This window comes from Cavia porcellus, unplaced genomic scaffold, assembly GCF_034190915.1.
Source record: "Cavia porcellus strain 051 isolate PalLab524CR breed Dunkin Hartley unplaced genomic scaffold, mCavPor4.1 scaffold_23, whole genome shotgun sequence".
Classification (NCBI taxonomy): domain Eukaryota; kingdom Metazoa; phylum Chordata; class Mammalia; order Rodentia; family Caviidae; genus Cavia; species Cavia porcellus.
In genome coordinates, this window is record NW_026947506.1 from 36,410,736 (window position 1) to 36,433,631 (window position 22,896).

Genomic DNA, 22,896 nt, shown 5'->3' on the forward strand with positions numbered 1-22,896 from the left:
AAACTGAGGGTTGCATGGTTGCATCACGGACAGTTTAAAATACTCACTATTGGTCCTCACAGAAGAAGTCTGCTGACCCAATTCAGGACACTGACACCACTCAGCAATGCTGAGGAATGAACGAGGTACTCTCTGTATATTAACCAGCTGCGTGCCTAAGTTTACAGTAACGAAACAAAACCTTCCATTGAGCAGGGTGTGGGGCACATGTCTGTAATCCCAGCACTCAGGTGGCTGAGGCAGGAAGATCTAGAGTTGGAGGCCAGTATGGGCTATACTGTTAGGACCATGAGCCCAGCGTGGTGGTGCATGCCTGTAATCCCAGCTCTTGGGAGGCTGAGGCAAGAGGATTGCCACTAGTTCGAGGTCACCCTGGGCTACACAGTGAGTACAAGGCCAGCCTGAACTGCATAGCACCTGTCTCAAAACCAAAAAATACCAAACACATATCCCAAAACAAACTGTCCAATTAACATACAAACTTTCTCATCATTCTCAATGGAAATCATGTTCAAATGTACTTTTCTGGTCAATTAAAAGAACATTTTAATTGGAATCTCTTCTTCCCCTCCCCTTCTGTCCCTACTCCACCTCCTCTCTGGTGGTTCTGGGGACTGGACCCAGCCTCACACTGCATTACAACTCTAGGTCTTTAATTGTGTTATGCTGACAAAGGAGCTCATCAAGTTGCCCAGGCTGGGCTTGAACTTGTGATCTTCTTAACTCAGCCTCTCACAGTGCTGGGATCACAGACGAGGGCCACCACACCTGGGTTCCTTTTGCTTAAACTGACTGGGTGATGCTACTACAGTTCATCCCAGATCAGAGCCTTTGACCTTCTGAGAGAACCAGGGGCAGTTGGGCGCTCATCTCCTGTCCCTCCCTCTCACTGTGCTCTCCTGTACATCCTGGGCTGCAGGAGCCAGAGCTTGGCCTACACTGGGCTCAGCAGCCTCTCCACCTCCTTCAGGGCCAGCAGCCATGCTCTGGAGAGCTGAGGGTACCACAAACACGACAGTGGGCAAGTGGGTTACTACTATAATACTTTACATGTAAGCAAAGAATGTGGGTGATTTAATTTCCAGGACAATGAAAGCAAAGTTTTCTAAAACCAGAGTTTGTTTTTGGTAAGGCCCTAACACTAAGAAAAGTGGCATAAGAAACTGGTTGGAAAGATGAAACCTTGGCTGGGGATTTACCTCAGCGCGGTGTTGTGAGTTCAATCCCTGGTACCGACAAAAAAAAAAAAAAGAAACAAGGAAAGATGAAAATTTAAAAAGCCATGTGCAAAGAGTTATGATTTGGCTGTCTGGATGGGCAAATAACTTAAATTGTTCTGGCTCCTTTGCTTAACCCCAAATACTCTCCATGACTTTCCTCCTCCTCCCTTTGTAATACATGAAATGTATTACACAAGACCTCAGTACTCCCCAATATGCTGAAACCCGGCTCCTCTGGGCCTGAGAAACAGCCTGGTGAGAAGAGTCCCATACCTGAGAGGCCCCAGGCTTCTTTCACTTCTTTTATACCCCAAGATTGGAATTTACATTAGAAATATTACTTAGGACAGAGCCTGGTGGCACATGTCTATAACCCTAGCACTTGGGAGGCTGAAACAGGTGTATCACCATCAGTTGAAGGCCAGCCTAGTCTACAGAGTAAATTAAGAACCAGCCTGAATGACACAGCAAGACCCTGTCTCAAAAAACAAAACCCAGATCTTTAGGTAGTTAAGACTTAAAGAGTTTGGCCCAGACAGGACACTGTAGCCGGTAAAGCCTTAGAGGCAGAACCAAGGAGCTCCTATCTCCCCCAACCCTAGGAATTTACCTATGGTGCCAAACAAAGACCAATGGGTTACCCATGCACCCCGATGTCCCCTTAGGTTCCACCCCAAACCCAGGTTATATGCCCCCACGCCACGTACCCGCCAGAGAGAAAGCCAAACTCCAGTGGTGGTGGTGGTGGGGGTGTTTTCTCTCTCCACGTTCTCAGAATAAAGGCCTCTTTTGTTTTATACTTCTCATCTTTTGGACGCACTATATAATCTTATCAAAGACGAGTACAGAAATGTAGACTCTTTCTAATCTCCTTTCTATTAAGTATAATATAAAAGCAGGTCTGGAAAGCTGCTATTTACGAAGTACTATTAATGAAACAAGACAGCTGCTCACATTCAAAAGGCAAGGATAACTTCTCAAGCTCTGATCTTACTAGTGATAAAAATTAAAATCCAGCTATGTACTGATTTTGAAATAACAATGGCTACATTTACCTGGTGTCTTTTCCAAAGAGTGAAAACCAAACACTTTAACCATCTTTCAAGCATCAAAACATTTTTTTAAAAAAGCAAAATCATATCCATGGAGACCTGCAGTGTGGGCCCTGAGCTTATGGATTTAATCAACTGAGGACCAAAAACACAGGAGACAAACTCCATCTGTACTGAACACTTGTGGACTTCTTGTCATCATTCCCCAAATAACACAGTGTAATAACTACACAGCATCTCCACTGTGTCAGGGTACAGGTAACCCAGAGGGGAAGGAGGAGTACATGGCGAGACGTGCAAAAAGGTCTATACAACACTCTGCCCTTCCCTTGAAGGGTCTTGAGCACGTGGAATCCATGCGGGGTCAGGGAACCAATCCCTGCCCTGACGCTGTAACTGTGACTGGCAGGCATCAGTGAAGCTGTGCGATCTCCCAGTGAGTAAACAGCATCAGTCTTTACAGAGACGCCGGAGAGTTAACTGTGGACAGGGAGGTGTGTTCAAACCTTCCTGACTTGCACAGCACACCAAGAAGCGGGTGTTAAACCCAGCAGCTCTGACACCTCAGAGATGAGGGCTGGGCTCAGCACCTAACTGCCTGTGAGGGCTCCAGTGCCTGGGAGCAAGCACATCGGTCCCCTGACTGCTTCCATCTGTTCTGGGCTCTGCTCCAGAGCGCCAAATCACCAGACGTGTGATTTCTAGGTCAGTGTGGCTCTGCCCTGTTCTCCTTGCTTAACTAGTCCAGATTAAGACAAAGCAAAACGCAGAACTGAGAACTTTGGGCACTGTAAAAAGGAGAGCTAGACTTCAATGATAAGTTATATATTACAGCGCCTTTCCCTCCGCCTCCCTGAGCAGTGAGGACGTGCAAGGAAGGGACTGTGCAAGCTCCCTCCTCCAAGAGCCCTCCCGGGCCCTTTCCCTATTGCAGCCTTCCCGCCCCTTTCCTCCACTCTCCTGCACCTCTTCCTGCTCATTTCCAACTCAAACTGTGAAAGCTGGCAATTCTTTCTTATGTGAGCCCAAACCTAGGCAGCCTCCTAAGCAACAGGGCAGATTTACAAGTGTATTCAAAGGGCTAAAAAGGGGCCACAAAAAACCAAAACAAAACAAAGCCAAAAACAAACAAAACTAAGGTAGGAGATTAGGGCGGGACAAAACCCGTTAAGCAAGTGGGTGTGATCTTGGAAACACAGGGCATGTAAGCAGAAGCCAGAAATGGAGTGGCTGTGCAGCACGTGGGGCCAACCAGAAAAGTGCCATTTAAACAGGCTTTTGACAGCACGGCTTACATGTAATCTCCAGCTAAAGGGGTTGCTAGTAGGACAACCATCTCAAACGCTTTATTTGCATGAGGGAGAGCAGTCTAGGAACTGGAGATACGAAAGACCTGGCCCATTATCCTTGGACTACTGCAAGCTTTCTCCTCCCCTCTCACTCTCTAGAATCTATTTTCCCACCTTCAATAAACGTAAATCCTCACTACCTTTTCCGAATATCTTTTCCAATTCATTGTTCAAGACACCAAGAACTTAGAAAGAATGTCTATAGGATCCAACAGTGTGGCTGGCACATACCATCCAGCACTCTGGAAGGCTAAGACAGGTGGATTGCAAGTTCAAGCCCAGTGTGGGGAACTCAGGGAGACCTTGTCTCAAAAAATAAAATGGGCTGGGGATGTAGCTCACACCTTTAAACATCCCAGGCAAACTGAAGATTAAACACACAAAAATAAAACCATGAAGGCACTAGGGATAAAAATAAGATCGTATTTTTATAATTTTTTGGTGGAGAGCTCCAGTGTTAACACTTGGGACAAGAGGACCAAAAACCATGATTTAGAAAGCTGAATACATGTCAACCCTAATTTTGTATACAAAACAGCAAAATCAAAATGAAAGGAAAATGGCGCCCACCCACAACCCCAGGAGGTGTCCCTCTCTGCTTCCACTGCCACTGTGAGATCCTTCTCCTCCGCCATGCCTCCCTGGCTTGGAGCCAGGCTGACCAGGGACTAAAACCTCTACAAACTGTGAGTCAGGTAAATCTCTCTTCCTTTAATTTGTGGGGTTGGATACTGTGTGACAGCAATGAGAAAGGTAACTAAGGCAGATCTTGGTACCAAAGTGGGTTATTGCTGTAATTATCTGACCATATGGTTCAGAAGACTTTGGAACTGGTTTACAGTAAGTTTAAAATGATTTGGAGATACCAGCTAGAGAAATTCTAGTTAGAGCTCAGTAAACAGAATGCTGATTTAAAAAAAAAAAAAGGCAGTCAGAAAAGACTGGCAGAGGACGTGTCATGACTTACAACCTCATGTGCCCCCAAAGCCTTCTGCACTCATAGGTGGGGTTTTTGGGAGAGCCTGGATCATGGCTGATGACACTGATCAGTTCACTGACTGGCTTAGTGTCACTCTGGGTGTGGCTAAGTGGATTTACTGAAAAGGGAAGGCCCACCTTGGGTGAGTGGTAGCAATCAATAAGCTTGCAGCCAAGAAGAAATAAAAGGAAAGCAAAAGGAACGCTGCTGCTTCCTGCCTGCCACACCACCACCTTTTGCTGTGCTGCCCGCATTAGAGGTTTCATTCCATACAAACTGAGCTAAAATACAACTCTCTTCCTTTAACTTATGGGGGCCAGGTACTTCATCCCAGCAACCAGAATGTAACTAAGACAGGTTTCAGCTGTGAACAAGAACTCACTGACAGTTAAGACTTCAGGGCCACGTGTGTCATGGTTTGGCAAAAGATTTATCTACATTGTCTTCCTGTCCTGATTTTGAGGGAAACAGATTGAGCAGCCAAGCATTCTATACTAGGACAATAGCAAAAATGCTTTGAGAAAATGTGAGATCCAGTGAGGGTCTATCCTTCCAAGACTCAAAATTGTAAAAATGAAGCACTTTGTTTAAGAAGAGATTCCCAGGGCACTCTCTTGAAGATGGGCTACCTAGGGAATTGATTTCCCAATCTGTAGCAGACTGATACATGCAGAATGTAGGAGTTATGGGGTCAGGGAGGTTTCTACCTAGATGTGAGAAGGCAGCCTGGGAGGCCAAACACTGTGCCAGAGAGTGAGGCAGGAGATCAGGGCATGGCAAACTGGCTGGGGAGTGGGAATGACCTGTCAATTGCCGAGTTCCAGGACGTATGTGCAGCACATTTTCAAAAGTCCTGCACCTGGAACCAATCAGAGTATATATCAGAGTTCTTCTCACAAGAACGAGCAGGTTTTAGAAGGTTGAACTAGGCCACATATCAACCTAACAAGTGAGAGATGCGAAAGACAGCCACCATTGTGCTCTTGGCCGCTGTGCTCTTTCTTTCACAGTGGTCCACTTCCACCCTGTAGAGAATATACATTTTTCCTACTTTTAGTTCACTCAAACTTGCTCTGCAGAGTGTGTTTCTTATCTTTAATAACTGCAAAGCCTTCCTACCTTGTTTTGTTCAAATCTTACAAGAACAACAGTATCACATTAAAGGCACTGATATAAAAGAAAAAAGATAAAACATTTCAGTAGAAAGAGCCAAAGGATACAGAGAAGCAATTTGTAAAAGACAGAAAAAAGTCAATGAACCATGAAGGGACAGTTGGTCTTGCTGTCACCCATCAGACTGTGGAAATGCAAAGTAAACACAGAATGGGTGCTGGGGGCAGCACTGGTGGGTAGTAGAATGGCACCCTTGTTTGGTGACCTGGACAGACGCACCCACATCTTATGTGCTCTTTCCTTTTGCCCCTCAACTTAATCCTAGGGATTTATGCTCAAAGGATAATGAGGTGCACCAGATTTGTCCACTAAAGCACTGTTCATAGCACTAAGAATAAATAGCCAAGCCCACGCTACCCATCAACTGGGTGCATGATTAAATAACCTACATTGTGTGCCATGTATCAGTGGTATATACCATGATTCTACAGAAGATATAAGAATTTACTGATTTAAAATGTTTGTGCTATGTTTTTTTAAAGCTCCAGATTTATGTCATATTTTTTAAAAACCATGGTATATGTATGTTTAAATGTGTGTAAGTTTAAAAAGTTGAAAACCATTAGATAACATTTCCAATATTTGTATCTTTTTAAAGAAAGCTATAATCCTTTATTAAAACGTGGAAATTTTAAGCTGGTATGATTTACACTTAAATAAACCTGACCCACACACAGATATGTCTTCAACTCCAGCCTTCACGTTCAAGCAGAAGCCTTTAAGAAAGCGGAATATAAAGCTATCTTTGTGTGTCACAACATAAAAATTGGAACACTGAATCCACTGAGCAGAGATTTGCTCATGTCCTATGCATGAAACAACTGTTTCATCTCAGAACCAAATTTAATGGTTATCAATATCATCCATCACTTTAATTTGTATTAGGTGTAATTTTTTCTTGTTCTGCTTTCTGAGTATGTAGTTCAAGCTAGACTCAAACTTTTATTTCTCTTGCCTCAGGAGTGGCAGGTTCACAGCCATACATCATAGCACCTGCATCAATATTCCTTCTTATATGTATCAAAACTCATACTGAATAGTGAGTTCTGGGTTGCAAAAGAGGGTTTATTTTTTACACTTCTCCATAAGTTTTAGTCCCACAAGTTAGATCAAAACAGGCACAAGCACTATTACACTTTTTAATTTTGTTTAGAAATAAAAGCATACAAGCCCTCCCTGCGAGTAGGTGCCATGTGCAGGTTGCTAGGGGGAGAACCAGATGCCAGCCGCTTCTGGCACATGGGCTGGGAGACAAGAAGAGCCAAGGCCCCCTGTACCTGCCGTGTAAGTAACCGGCTGACCCAGAGAAACACAGGCTGAGATGGTAGCTATTGAAGTAAAATACAACTTGTAATGTTTAGTGTTTCACTGACTTTGCAGGCCCAAAGCTGGTAATCTGATCATCTATTCAGAGGATAACAATAGGCAATGTAGCATCCATGGGGCTCTCCTTCCGAATGTGATGGTCACTGTTATTTCCCTGTTATCTTGTTTCAAAATCCTATATCATTCTCATTGTTTTGTTTGGTTGGGTTTTATTGTTTTGTTTGATTTTTTGTATCTGATGGCATGGGCAGCTATTTCAAAGATATATTATGGCAGCTATTTTGGATTTACTATTTTTTTTTAAGTCCTTTGTTGCATTCATTGTTTTGTTTTTATTAGTTTTATTCGGTCCTGTTTTGATTTTTACTATATCTGGTAATATGGACAACTATTTTGAAGGCAACAAGAGGTATTATGGTAACCACTATTGATTTATTGATTTCCTATTATCTTATTTTGAAGTCCTGTATCACTCACCCTGTTTTGTTTTGATTGGCATTATTCTGTTTTATTTTGCTTGGTTTTATTTTAATATAAAAATTACCAAAAAAAAAAAAAAAGGTGTAAATCATCCTCGAACAAAGAAAAAAACAAATCTTACCAGGCTCAATTCCCAGTATTCCAATACATACATACATGTATGTCCTTAAGAAGAAAACCAAAAGAGATCACTACACAAAACACATCACTACCAAATTCACCTACTTCCTGTTGTTCTTAGAAGAGTGAACACCTCAACTTTCTGGGATGCATTCAAAGACCAGATTCAATACTGCACACTATGCCCTAAGAATAGCTCTTTGGGGTTTGCTAGTGAGGGCTGCAGCTGAGAAACCAGGAGGGTGCCAAGGCTGTGGGAGTGTTCCAGGGCCACGAAGGTTTCCTCTCTCCTCCAGCATCACCCAGTAGGGCCTCTAAGATCTCCTTTCCCATAGTAGAGCTGACCTGCCCTCACCAACCTAAGAAACGGGAGGACTCAGGACTGGGGCATAAGTTGGTCTGGTTTAGGTCAGAAGAATCTCTAGAAGAAAAACGTATCTTTTTTATCCAAAAGCTTTTAGCTTGAGCCAATTAATAATCATTATCTGGTAAGCAATTTCTCCTTTTAGGAGAAAATTTTAGGTGCATCAAGAACTATCTTATGGTCAATTTTCAGTAAGAACACTTCTAAAATTCCTACTTTTGTGTACATGCCCCTCAATTGTACCACGTTTAGTTTATCTTCCAGTTTTCCAAGTATCCTATCTTTCCATACATTAGGGGCACTGTACAATGGTTTTCTTAACAGTCAATAAACCTTGCCCTCTAGGATCAAGAGATGTTCAATTGAGCCGGGCATGGTGGCTCACATCTGTAATCCCAGCACTTGGGAGGCTAAGGCAGGAGTATTGCTGCGAGTTCGAGAACAGCCTAGGCTACTAAGTGAGCTCAAGGCCTGCCCGAACTGCATAGAGAGACCCTGTCTCAAAAAAAAAAAAAAAAAGATGTTACAATAAAACACGCAGAAACATGTTACTTGTCATATCTAACTGGGAGTTGATATGTGTCCAGTACAATTTTTAAAATAAACTGTCAGAAAGAAAACTGCTTCTTAAGACAGGATAGTTAATACTCAAGGTTCCCTCTTTAGATGTAATTGCAAGGAGGGTTACTTAGTGCAAAGCAGAAGGTCCTTGACAGCAAGTTTTACCCCTGGATAGCTGACTTGGGACTTGGGACATCTATGGAAAGCACAGGCAGAACAGTTACCATGTTCAGTGACCTCCCCAGGCTTCTGGGGATGGTGATGAAAACAGTGTACTACTCTATCAATTCATTCATAACCTGCATGATCCAAATCAGATTTAACCCACTGTGACTCCTTCAAAAAAGAAAACCAGAAAGTTTCATTGTCAAAATCAAACCATTAAGCAGTACCTTCGTGAGTCGGGTCACGCACTCTTATCTTGTGGCCACATTTTTTTCCAAAGCAAGGAAGTTGCCAACAGTCAATAGCAACCCCCGCACCCTATACCAAATCAAAAAGTGCTTGAACTTGAACTTGCTTTGAGTGAGAAAGGCTTCTATGAAAGACCACGAATACCTAACATAGGAAGACTGAAAACACTGTTACATACAAATTCACGGCATTTGAGTAACTGCCTAAAGAGATGGAAATCTCCGATGCGCAGGTCTCACATCTCTCAATGTGCTTTCCCTCTGCTCATTTTGCTTTTACATTAATTCTATTTTACACTGAGAAAAGAGAAGCAGAAAGAGACTCTGCCTCTTCAGGTTCTTACAGAAGATGAATTAACCCTGGTCTCCTGTTGCAGCCACAAACTCCAGCTTGGTCACCTCCCCAGCAACACTTCAGCCAACAGGGCAACACTGTGCCGCCCATACCGCCAGCTGGAACACACCACCTTGCCTGCTCAGCTGTGCTGGGTTTTGTGGTCCTCACAAAGTCATGATTCAAGCAGAGGATTCCTGACCCCAACCATTTACACTACCCCTGCCTGGGGGAGAGCTGAAGGAAAGTTCCAAGTGGAGACCCGGCCCCAGTCCCAAGGTGGGCAGAGATACTTGGGTGCAGTTCCCTGGGGGGCCCTGGGAACAGGGCTCAAGCCATCATCACTGCTCTTCAGCATCAGAGCAAACACAGAAATGTTCATGCTGCCAATTTCTTAAGTAAAAATTATCCTTATTCTTCCACAACCAGTTAAGCACCTGTAAGTAAATGTGAAATGAAGTACGAACCCAGATATCCTTTTGTTGATGTTAAATTGCTCACAGATGTCAGATGCCAGCACTGTGAGCTGGGGCCCAACAATGCTGTCCAGTCTTCGGCAAAATTCCAATGTCAGCTGAATGGAGGCTGGGGAGGGAGTGGAGAAAGAGCATCCAGTGTTGTAGCACTGTGTCAAACAGGTCCACAGCCATTTTACTACCCAATACTTAACAGTATCTAGACAAAGACTTTACTAATCAATTTTGTAAGAATGAAACAGAAGCGTTACAATTAATTACATTTAAGAAGAAAAACAGTCACACTGTGTTGCCACAAAATGTTGATCTGCACATGCCCTGAGGCGTGGTGGAATGGCTACATGCCCCAGGCAGACCTAAGAAAGTCACACATTTTAAAAATTCATGAAGCAGCACTCAGGGTCCAGGTCCACCCGATGCTTTACAGGCAGTCCTTGTTTAATTCCCCAACCCCCTTGCAGCCCCACCACAGTAAGGGAGGTGCACAGCGGCACCCAGGTCCTACTGTAGCCAAGGGAAAGCCAGGCTTTTGAAACCTCAGCAATGGCCAGTTAAGGGCCACAAGTCCCAGATAGGGAACATCCCTTAACACAGCCTGCCTGCTGCTTCTGACTACATGCTTATCATTTAAGAAGAGGGGATAAAATTTGCAAAAGACTGATCTGCTCAGGCTGTACTGAGACTCAGATGTGTACCTACCATCAATCATAAAACATACGGCCGCACTCATTGCCTGGAAAGAAACAAACCAGCAGTTAGAAAATGATACAGAAATGAGCCTTAAATACAATAATCAAATGTAGTAAACATGCTTTTTTTTTGGTATCAGGGATCGAATTTACAACCTCATGCTTGCCAGACAGGTGCTTATGCTGCTGAGCTAAATCCCCACCCAACATGCTTAAGCCTTGATCTGAACAAAACAACTGTACAGAGATATTTTTTCCGTGACTAGAGCAATGTGGACACAAGTAGACAGTAAATGGTGCTGAAGAAGCACTGCAGACTTTATCACCTGTGATAATGCCATGGTGGCTATGGCACAATAAATGTCCTCATTGGTCAGGGAGGCAGGTGTGAGACTTCACAGTGCAGTGGTTTAAAGTGCTCAACGAACAAAGCACACAGCACTGGGGAAGGGTGGATGAAAGATTAGCATCTTACTAAGTGAGCACTGTGACGGGGGACCTTGGGTTCATTATTCTAGTCTGTGTGTGTCTGACAATTTCCATTAATACAACTTTTAAAAGACCACAGATCGATGCCATCTCATCTCAGTTTCTCTCTGCAACATTGGCAAGTAACAGCAATCTATGACCAAGACTATGATCAAACATGTTCCAACTCATGTAAAATTAAGATTTCAAGTGAACAATCTAATCTTCCATCTTAAGATTCTGGAAAAGGGCAAACTGAACCAGAAGGAGACAGAAGGAAGGAAATGAGAACACTCAGAGCACAAGTAAATCAGACAGAGAACAGAACAGTATAAGAGACAATAAATGAGAACCACAAGTTAGTTCACTGAAAAGACTGATCAATGAAATTGAAAACCCTCTCCCTAAACTACAGAGAACAAGAGAGAAGACTTACATTATCACAATCGGGAATAAAAGAAAAAACAGCAATATCAACTTTACAGGGAAAGAAAGAACTGTAAGGCTATATGAACTATGAAAACCTGTATATCCAACAAATTAATTAACCAATAACATAAATAAATAAAACAGTAACACATACTATGAGAACTGCCTCAAGAACAGAAAATCAGAATGGACCTCTAACAAACAGACCAATTAACAATTTTATTATTATTATTTTGTGGTACAGGGGATTGAACCCAGGGCTTTTGTGAAAACCACACACACAGCTTGAGACTGAATTGCTTGGGATGGTCTCAACCTTGCAAGCCTCTTGCCTCAGATTCCCAGGATGCTGGATCTACAGGTATGTGCCATCACACCTGGCTAATTAACAATGTTAAAGCTTATGAAGGAAGCCCAGGTTCAGATGGTTCCACTGTGAGTTCTCTCAAACATTTAAAGAATTAGTACTAACCCATCAAAATCTTCCCAAAGACAGGAAAGGAAGGAATACTTCCCCACACAGTCAGCAAGGCCAGCATTACCCTAATACCAGACAAATGGAATTGCAAGAAACTATAGGCCACAACCCTCAAGGTAGAGCTCCTGAAGCATCAGCTCAGCCTCTACAGGGCTGGAGATGAAGGTCAGCAACGTGGGGCAGGCTGGGTCTACAGGGTCCATCCTGGTACAAACCTGGGATGTGGAGGAATTGCTCCACATTCTCGTCATGCATCACTGTGGGGAGAAGCGGGCCTGTGCTGTCTACAGGACTCCAGCACAGGGGCAGCTGGTGCACACACTTGGTGACTTCCAGACCTTGCCACCTGTGCCTAACCTCTGGCTGATTTTTATCTGTATCCTCAACTGTAATTAACCAGAACTGTGAGCATGAAGGCATTTCTGACGTAGTCCTCTAAACTAGCAAAGGCAGGTTTGGGGATCCCTCAAGGAACAGCTGGTGTCTAAGGACGGGGGACTGTGGGGACTCCTGAACTTTGTAACCAGACATCACTGAGTTGACTCTTGACCATTTAAATGGACAAAGTACACAGGATGTGAATCCTATCTCAAAAAAACTGTAAAACAAGAAGATAAAGGACTCTTTAACATGACCATAATGCCACCATAGCACCTAAAACTGCGCCAGTAAGTTGATCACACTTAGAACTGCACCTAAAAGTGGAAATCCAACATACAGACTGTACCAGAAGCACTGCAAATTCACTGTCGTGAGCACTCAGAGGATTTCGTTTGACACACAGGGAGTGGACCTTTTCCCTATTCCAATGACTGCTCAAAATTATGCCAGTTTCATTTGGCTCATTTTGAGACATCTTTGTGTTGCTTTCCCTGGCATGCTCCACTCTGCTGGCATTATCCCACCCCACACTTAACTGAACCTCTCAGATGCAGCCTGTTTGAATGAAACAGCTTTGTATTCTGCACCAAGAGCTCACCCACCTGCTGCTCTGACACGGAATGTTTAAGTGCGTCAGTGGCCTTCAGGGGCCTGTCCTTTCATGACTTCCTTTGATTGTTCAGGTCACAACCAGAGGTTTGGGTTCCAAGATGCGCCTTTTCTTAGCGCCCACTCAGGTCTGCCCAAAGAGGAGGCGAGGCATGTTTTTCGACTTCTCATGTTTAATACATCTGTCTGCCCCACCCATAGCAAGACAGTTTGGCCTGGGAAAGAAGTCTACACTGAGAACCATTTCCACATTTATACTCTGAAGCCTCTCCTGAATGTCACTTGTTGTCAGGTAGGAGACCTGGGACCAGCTTCATTTCTGTTCTTTTTCTGATAGCTAATTTTCTTTCTGCTTCCTTTTTCTTTTAGGGTCTCCTCTGTTTATGAAACTGTCCAGTGTTGGGAGGAGGTGGTGGCTATTTAGCGTAACAGACATTCACAGGGTCTGTCCAGTCTAGAAACTGTGTTCCTCTTCACTAGCTCCCCTCCCCTCACTGCCTGCTAATCGGAAGAAGAAATTCAGAAACCAATTCTCCCCGCTCCTCTTTCCTCCCATACTTTGCTTGTCATTTTACACTATATCCTGGCATGAGCCAACTTTAGCTTCAAATGAATTTCAGAATGTCAATAAATTGTATTTTCAGGGTGCGGAAATGAAGGATCATTGATTAATGGGTGTAGAATTTCTGCTTGTCATGTAGCTTGAGCTACATCCTCAGACCTTTTTTTATATTTGATTTTGAGACAGGGTCTTGCCAAGTTGCAAAGATACCCAAGCTGGGCTCAAACTTGTGATTTTCCTGCCTCACTCTACCAGAGTTCTGGGCACACACTACAGGTGTGTGCCACTGCACTGGTCTCATCTCACCCCTCCTTCCCATGCTCACTTCCCACTCCTGTCCCTCAGGCGACCGGCTGCAGGTGAGGAGTGTATCTGGGCTCGAGGACCCGTCTCAGCACACTGCCTATTCACACCCTAGCTGGCGCCTCCTCCTCTCTTCTGCCCTCAGACATTGCTCTCATGTCTCTTTTCCATCTTCCAGACAGTTACTGGGTTCTCTCATTCATTGGTGAATCTCTTCCTGTTCTCTTGGGGCATCATTTCTAAGCCTTTAATGAATTAAAACTGGATTTACTTTCAGGCAGGAAAGATAAACACCTGTACTCACTCTGACTTATGGCATCAAAAACTGCCATAAAAAAGCAAAGTAAAAACTAGCTGGCTGCACCTGTGGTGCCAGCACTCAGGAGGCTGAGGGAGGAGGATCTGGAGTCCACGGCCAGCCTGGGGAATATAGTGAGCCCTCTCCCCCAGTGAAAGAAAACAGAAACTCAACCTAATACACATATCCTCACAGGATAGTACCTTGACAGATGCAAACTACTATCCCCTTACAGAACTAGCAAGTCAATAGTTTTAAAATCAGCGCATGATCAGAATCTGCTGAAGACATTCAGCTGCCAGGCAGCCATGACCCAAGCACAGCCTTTGGCCTGTGAGCAGCGTACGAGCCAACACCCTAACACCCCTGCTAACAGCAAAGCAGGTTCAAAAGAGCTGCAAAAAATCTGCTCTCCCAGAAAAGCACCCACTTTGAGTTTTACAATATTACAATTCCCAACATCTTCTCCAAGAAACACTTAAGAGCTCTGCATTGTTATGTACACATGCAAGATTTACTTCAGTATTAATCTGTAATATGAAAGGAAAAAAACAGTTGTTACCTTATAAACAATTAAATGGAGCTCTTCGTAAGTGTCATCTGTATTTACAAAAATTTTGGGGAATCGGCATTTTGCTTCCGGATCATTAAGGTTCAAGGGTCCAGTAAGAAATCTTAAAAGCAAGCACAGAGACTCAACTCAATGTGGTAAATTATAAAAAGGAATATGTAAACAGAACATTTTAATTCAATAAACATCAAATTTTTTTGAACCCTGAAGCTATCTGGAAAACACTAAACCAGAACATGATTGAGTAGCAACTGAAATTCACTGGAAATTATAGGACTGCTTGGTTGATTATTGCCATGAAATAGCACAAGAGCAATTCAATATTCATGAGTTATCAGAAAAGAAAGCGGAGCCCAATCTTGTAAAATCAAAGAACAAAGTCCTACCTCCCATAATGCTGAAGGTTTCCTGGCATTTCTGCCCTTATTGGAGAATCCCTTCCCGCCAACTGCAAACATATTTAATGTTGAAAAATGACTGATTAGACTTTTTTACTTTCAAAATACTGACAGTTTTCCTACCTCCCAGGAGTAGAATTCTGCTACCAGAACACGAGACTAGCGGGAATCCATGCCATTCTGCATCAATAATTTCCTGCTGTCCTCCCCACCAAAACAGTGAGGGGTGGATTACCAAAGTTCAAAACTGACTGTTTTAATGAGAACAGTCAAAGAACAACTGCATCCTACCCTAAATCCACAAACTCCTCAGCTCCTTCTGTAGGAGAGGCTGAGATTTCCCGTGTGGCATACATTACTCAGGACTGTCTCCCACCACCCTGTGGAAACACCCTCGTCCCACTCCCTACACGTGGAAACTGAAGTGTGCGGGAGCGGCCAGTGTCCACACAGCTCCTGAGCAAGGTCACACAGCAACACCAGGGCTGTGGGTCCAATGCCAGTGTCTCTGCCGCTAGCCACAACTACCATACTACATCCCTTCAAAGACTTGTATTTGTCATACATTCCTGCTGTTACTGCTAAAAATACACTACTTCACACACAAAAAATGAGAAAAAAAAAAATAAATCCAATAGTGTGTTAGGTGAAACTTGCTACTCTATTAAAGGTATCTGATGCCCTTTCATCTATATCAAGATTTAGCACATAACCTCAGAGGATCCAAACACCATAAACCCCATGGTGAAGGCTGAAAGCTCACCTCTCATCCCTGCAGGCAATTCTTTGAGAGACCTCAGGCATGTGGGCTCACACTGCCACATGGCATGCTCTGGCTTCCTATAGTACACACTCTGCTATTTAGGCATACCTTAAATTATCAGATAGAGTCCTTTGGTAAGGCACTGTCACAGGCTAAAATGCACCTGAAGCACCCTTGCAGAGTGTTTACAAGCAGATGTTCGGGGATTCAGTAGATAACTGAGGTCGAGTCAGGGCTCTGCCACATCCTTGCTGGTGACCCTGGGCAGGGTTCTGGTGCCCCTAATCCTGCACAGCCTCATCTGCAGGACAGCGGTAACAGACTCAACTCCCGAGACTGCAGTCTGAGGTCACACAGCAGGCTGGGCACCAGAGACAGCGGATGTGTACACTATGTTCTCCACACTGCCGGCCACTGCCTTCACCTGCCTGGAATGCAGCTAAGCGCTACCGAGGTACGTCACAAAACCCTTTTCGGGTTCTCAAAGAGACTTTTCCTATTGTTTCAGATCAAGACCTTAATAATACAGAGAGGAGGATGGTGGGAAGGAAAACAGGAGGAAGAGAAACAGTTTGCAAGTAAAGAGAGTGCATGCATGCACCTGAGCAAAAATGATGGTTTATGGGCTATGCACATCTTTCCCTTTCAGCCCAATTAAAGCTGCGAAAGGACCATTTGGTGCAAATATTGGCATTATTTAAAGTTATCTGCCGAAAGCTGGGAAATTAAGTACCAGAGTAGAAAAGCCAGGCAGGCAATACACCATCTACTAAAAATTTACGTAATTATATCTCATCGGTAGGATTAACCAGGGCTTATCAGAGATCCTTGGCATTCTCGGAATTCCCTGAACCCAACCCAAGACTCAGTTTTTCCTCTACCTGATGAGTTCCTCCTCTTAAAATATACTGTTTGGATGCAACAAACTGGAGAAAATATAACATGCGTTGTTTTCTGTGCTACCAACTGATGCAAATAAATATCACCAAGTATGACATTACTAGCGTCCAATTCAGCTCAGAAATACCCTCACACCCTCAACGCCATGTGCATGTGTGTCATCTATACAACCCAATCATACCTCAGGTTCGATATGCCTGGGAAACAGGGAGGTGGTGAGGTATTTGTATAAAATTCTCATGTCGTCTTGCTCTAATCCACTCCTGAAACAATGAAAAAATGTTGTAAGTTTGGAATTGGGCTCATCTTTCCATTACTCTTATGATACAGGTCAATCTTTACGCAAGAAGTCAATCTTTTTTCCCCTTTCTGTCATATGAAGAAGTTTTTGGGAAGTACATGAAAACAGTGAGTTGAGACCTGCTTAAACCTGCTCCTCCACTGTCCTGCATGCCCTCTGAAACATAAAGTCCTTGCAGACTGGGCTCTCAAGAGTGCATTCCTCGTTCTGCTAAAAGAGCCTTGATGCTTTAATGGCTACATTGCTGCTCCCCAGCTGCAGATGTCCCCTGGCTTCCTGTGTCACGTGGTAACACCACGGCATTCCCGAAAGACACTGGTTTGCTGGAGACAAAGAGTTTGATCCTAGGTCTCAGAAATATGCATGCATTTTTGCCCTCTGATCTCTATGGAGACAAAAAGGAAAAGAAAGCAAGCTTTCAGGCAGACCGCCTAACCTCAAGGGCAGGAAGAGTAAGGAACATGTGGGAAAAGTGCTGAGAAACTAGCGGGCCTCAGAGTCTGGAGTATCTTTTAGGGAAAGAGAGAATGAGGTTTGTATATAGCACTTTTCTAGTCAAGATACCAAAACATCCTGGGACAAAATCTCGCTCTAGGTAATTCAGGCCTTTACATTATATTTGCAATGTTCTCCCTTTTTCCCCTGTAAAGTCATTTGTTGGAAAAAGTCGTGGCCTGTCCTGCCCTCTTGTCTGGGTCCCTCCACTTTGACATCCTACCTCTTCCTCTTTTGATACTGACCTTCTGCTTTCAAGGTTCAATTTTGAGTGCTGGCTACAACTAAAACTCTAGAGAAGTTCTATACCTTAAGGCAAGTTTGTCTCCTGCCTTTTTAAAAGATTTTAAAAAATCAAACAAGAGCCAGGTGTGCCAACCACTTTTGAAAGAAGTTGATCAAAACTTAATGCTTGTTTTGTAACATTATCGCTATTGGGAGTCTCACCAAAGCTGGACCACGGAGCCAGACTGAATTTCCAAATCCAACACTGGGCAAGTTACCAACTTTTTTGGGTAGAAATATTTGACATAAAAGAAAAAGCAATAGTGGCTCATCTCTGCAACCCCAGCAATGAGGGGCTGAGGCACGAAGCTTACGAGTGCTGACTGGGCAATGCAGTGAATTAGTGAGGCCCTGTGTCAAAATAAAAAGGGCTGAGAAGGCAGCTTAGTGTGAAGGTCTGGGGTTCAATCCCCAATATTACCATCACCAAAAAAAACCCAAAAACAAAACAACATAAAACTATAGGATAAAACTGAAGACAGAGTTTATGAGCTAACAGTGTGCACTGTATACAGTTAGGGCTTTCACTATTTCACGTAAGACCAGGTAGGCATTAAACACTTTGCTATCAGTTTCAGGAAATTAGGGGAAAAAAAAACAGTAAATGAAGTTGTAGCCAGCTTCTCAGAGCACAGAACCCCAAGTTGGTGGATTTCTACTCTGCTTAAGGAGCGGTCTGCCTTCCTCGTCAGGCGTCCATTAGCTCTGGCCATGGCCATGGCCACTTTCTCTCTACTATCTGCCCCACTATCACTAGGCCTTTTCCCCTACAAAAATAAAAGGAGTATTATAGATACATAGGTAAATGTTACCACTGGGGAAAATTCCTTACAACTGCATGTAAATCTTCAATGATCTCAAAATAAAAGATTTTTAAAAAATCAAACAAGAGGGGGCTGGGGATTTAGCTCAGCAGCATAAGCGCCTGGCTTGCAAGCAGGCAGTCGTGAGTTTGATCCCTGGTACCGATAAAAACGAAAAAAAAAAAAAATCAAACAAGAGCCAAGTGTGTCAACACATGCTGTAATCTCAGCACTCTGGAAAGCTGAGGCAGCAGAGGGCAAATCTGAGCTCAGCCTGGGCAACTTAGTGAGTCCCTGTTTCAAAACAAAAAGGGCTAAGGATGTAGCTCAGTGCAAATATTCTATGTGTGCATGGCACTTTGCTCCGTCAAGACTGATTTTTCTTTTCTATTCAATTTCAAGCTGTTTTTATTTCAATGCTAAGTGGACTTTCTGGATTTTGCAGGAGGATGGAGGCTTTTCGTTTTTTTTCCAAGTGCTGAGGATCAAACCTAGGGCCTCATGAATGCCAGGAAGTGCTCTACAACTGAGCCATTAAATGGACTTTCATTAGTTATCCCAACTCTGTCTCTGGTGGAGATACCAAGTTAATTTGAGAACTAATTTAGCAGGGGCAATACCAACAATAAGGTGGTTATCATTTAATGCAGAATCTTTCCTTTTAGGATCAAGTTAGTCTAAAACCTAGACTGAAGCCCAGTGTGATTTCACATCCCTATAACCTCAGTACTTGGGGAAGGTGAGGCACGAAGACTGAAGCCAGCCTGGGCTATGCAGTGAGTTTGAGGACAGCCTAAACTATATAGTAAGACCCTGTCTCAAAATAAATAAAAATAAGTAAAATATAGATTTTATTAGTGTCATACTGAACATAAAATATTTTAGCACAAGCAAACAGTATGGTCAACTTTGAGTAAATTCATAAATGTTTGAAACATTCGCCAAAGTGTTAATTCATGAAAAATACATCAATACCCCAAAAAGAAAAAAATACCTAACATTAAAAACTCTGAGGTAGTTTTCTATCCATGGCTTGCTTTGAACTGTCAATATTTACTGGACACCTACTATGCGCCATCCTGCAGTCATGTGCTAGTACAGAAAGATGTGTCTATTCCACATCAGATCATTTAAAAAAAAATGTAAACTGGGCGTGGAGGCGCACACCTGTAATCACAGCACTCTGAGAGGCTGATGCAGGAGAAATGCAAGTCCAAGCCCTGCTTGCGTAATTTAAGGGACTTAGCAAGATCCTGTCTTGACAAAACAAAACTTGAGAATGTAGTTCAGTAAGAAGGTCCTGGGTTCACACCCAGCTCTGGGGAAAAAAAAAAAAAAGGTAGTAATAAAGGAATATGCATAATCTGCTCGTGAAGTATAAAATTCTTGGTATTGAAAGATACCAAGGTTAGAATAAGCAATTGCCTGTCAAAATGTGCTCTTGCCACTTCTGTTGGCAGGGAGGATGGACCAGGGCCATGTGCTGCCACTGCTAACAGAGGCCACTCACACAGCTGATGATGCTGAGGACCCCTGCCGATGGGCACCAGGCAGCTGTGGGAGCCCCGGCTTCCAGAGCCTGCCTCTTAGTAACTGTGAAGTCAAGGTGCCTTCCCACTTTGCCATTTCCAGAGTTCATTCACACCCGTATCAGGGTTGCGAGAAGTCCTGAAGGTCAGAATCTGAGCTGCCTTCTGCTGACAGCGGGTCGAGGCCATGGGCCTTGGCTGCTGCACTTCCTTATGCCTCTTAGTGCTCCATCGCCTCCAAGCCCTCTACAGGGCGGCTGTAGACCTGTGCTGCAGAAGCACAACTAGGCTTCCACCTCCTACCTCACATGGCCTGACAAACGATGCAGCAAATGAAAAAGATTTCACCTGGGATTTGTTATGTTGTCCTCATGGGAGACAAAAGTCCACATAGAAACTCACTAGGTTCTTTACTAAATGGATTCTAATTTCTTTAGATTACCTTGTTTCTCTTCATAAAACACAGTTACAGGATTTTGGCAGAGGTTCAGGAGGACTTCAGGACAACCGGTATTGCCTTTTCTATTAGCTGAACTCTAGTTTTTGTGTTAAAATATGGCCACACCCCTGATTTAAGAAAGTGGGTTATGGTAAACAAAAACAAAAACTCAAAGAATCCCAAAGTAGCTGCTAGAAAGTCACTGGCCCTGCTGGGGCTTGGGAGCTCGTCTCAGCTGGGTCTGGGCTACAAATGAGAGGCTGGGCTGCCACACAATTTTTTAGTGTCACCTCTGCTCCATAGTCTATGGTCACTCACATGGCTTCCCCAGAGTTTGAGCTTAGATAGATGATCACATTTCCTAACAGTTTGTTTTTTCAACAGTGACACTTTTTTAAAAAATGTATTTTTTCCCTATTATAATATACAAGTACACTTCGGTTTTTAAAAATGTATTTTTTCCCTATTATAATATACAAACACACTTCGGTAACAGTAGATAATTTCTTATTTTAACAATGGTTATCCTGGATATTCTTAAAATTTGAACTCCTTTTAAAAAAAAACATTAAAAAGGATGCTTTCTACATTTATGAGGTATGGCTAAAATATATAATTGCTTACATTTTAAAAACTATTCCAGTTAAGTGTTAAGTGCTTTCAAAATACTGGCCCCTGACTTTACTGTCTTATGTGCTGAGCCTCAGGGTATACGCACCAGATGAGTTGATCATTATAGAGAAATGCAGTATATTTGACTATATTTAGGCTTTCCTCCATTTTGTTAATAAAGGACTGGATTTTCAAATAAGTCATTTTATCCAGTGGGAAGAAGCTGATTCCACCAAAAATGTCAAGTAGGTCACATGACTGCAAATGTAGTGTTTGCAAATACTGTAAGAAAAAATAAGGACATACAAGTTACTAATAATATATTCAATGCAATAATCATCAACAATGGAAAATAATCTCAAATTAAGATTAATAGCACAGCTGTATACAGACAAACAGCAAAATGACAAACAAGCAGGTGATCTATGGGCAACTGGACTTGAAATCAGTACCTACTTTAAAACAAAGGTTGTGCCTAACTAGTTAGTATTCATGCAGTGATGTTTTATCTCTTTGAAGTAGTTAAATATTCCTATCAGTGCTTCCCAGATTAAGTTCTGGGATCCACACAGTAATGCCATGAACAGACAGTACCACTTGTGAAGGATATTAGGATGACAGTTGTATCCATTGACAGAAGAGTAATGAGGACAAAAACAGTAATGACCAATTATAGGCACTGACGAACCAAAAAGTTAATTCATAAAAGCAAAAAGGAAGCCAAAGGTATTTTATAAAGAAAAGCTGAATTCAAAATAGATGGGAGGCATTTTAGGGAGAAAACAGAATATTACTGCTTTAAGATAAACTGAATTTGACAGAGATAGAGGCAGATAGGTGAAATTCAATTTATAACGAAAGAGAACAGCAACTGTTTAGGGACATGACCATTTATTTTGACAAAAAACACCAATGTAAGTCTAAAGGGATGTCTTTCTGTGGTCTGCTGGCCATTTCCGAACTTTAGAAATATACTGGTCAACTAGAAAAAAACAGATTACTAAAAAAAGTGTCAAATCAGGTGTCATGGTACACACCTATAATCCTACCACTTGAGAAGATGAGGCAAAAGGACCACTATAAACCCCCGTTTATGGTGGCATAGTGTGTAATAGCTAAATCTTGGGAACAGTCCAAATGCCCGTCAACCAATGAATGGATAAAGAAGATGTGGGGTTTTGTTGTTCTTTTCTTTTCTTTTTCGGTACCAGGGATTGAACTCGTAACCTCATACTTGCCAGGCAGGCACTTACGTTACTAAGCTAAATCCCTGGCCCCAAGATGTGGTTTTTCTATGCAATACAGCACTACTATGCCATAAAGAAGGGTAAACTTGAGACATTTCTAGCTAAATGGATATATCTTTAGGCCATACTCTTAGTGAAATAAATCAGACCACATGTGTAAATACCATATTGCTTCTGCGGTGCAAGAAACCAAAAGTGTAAATAAGGACCAAAATGTATAATATACTCAGAAATGAGAAGAAAATGTTCAAATGAGAAGAGGAACAATGAAGGGGTGGAGGAGGAAAAAAGAATAGAAAGAAAAATGGACACAAAGTTTTTATAAATAAGGAGGGAAAGAAGGGTTGAAGAGAGGGCAAGAGAACGGCAAAAAAAGGATCAACATATATCATGTACAGGTGCAAGTTCTCTATTATGAATGTGATCATTATGTATACCTACAATGCAAAAATAAACTTAATTAAAAAAAAAAAAAAGGACTGCTGTAAG

At 42.7% G+C, this 22,896-nt stretch overlaps 1 protein-coding gene and 1 non-coding gene across 4 annotated transcripts in view; both read right to left on the reverse strand.

Annotated features, from left to right (window-relative positions):
- Ccz1 (CCZ1 homolog, vacuolar protein trafficking and biogenesis associated) overlaps positions 1-22,896 on the reverse strand; it is a 30,128-nt gene that overhangs the window by 2,637 nt on the left and 4,595 nt on the right. For all 3 annotated transcript variants that reach the window (XM_063234153.1, XM_063234154.1, XM_063234155.1), the window contains exons 7-12: positions 21,267-21,442; positions 16,878-16,959; positions 15,022-15,083; positions 14,627-14,738; positions 10,547-10,580; positions 9,839-9,956 (exon numbers count right to left, since the gene is read on the reverse strand). In XM_063234153.1, the coding sequence (XP_063090223.1) occupies positions 9,839-9,956; positions 10,547-10,580; positions 14,627-14,738; positions 15,022-15,083; positions 16,878-16,959; positions 21,267-21,442 (584 nt within the window). The remainder of the gene's footprint in view (positions 1-9,838; positions 9,957-10,546; positions 10,581-14,626; positions 14,739-15,021; positions 15,084-16,877; positions 16,960-21,266; positions 21,443-22,896) is intronic.
- Positions 6,774-6,902, reverse strand: LOC111756953 (small nucleolar RNA SNORA40). The gene has a single exon (XR_002791346.1). It is a non-coding gene; the product is annotated as a small nucleolar RNA SNORA40 (small nucleolar RNA).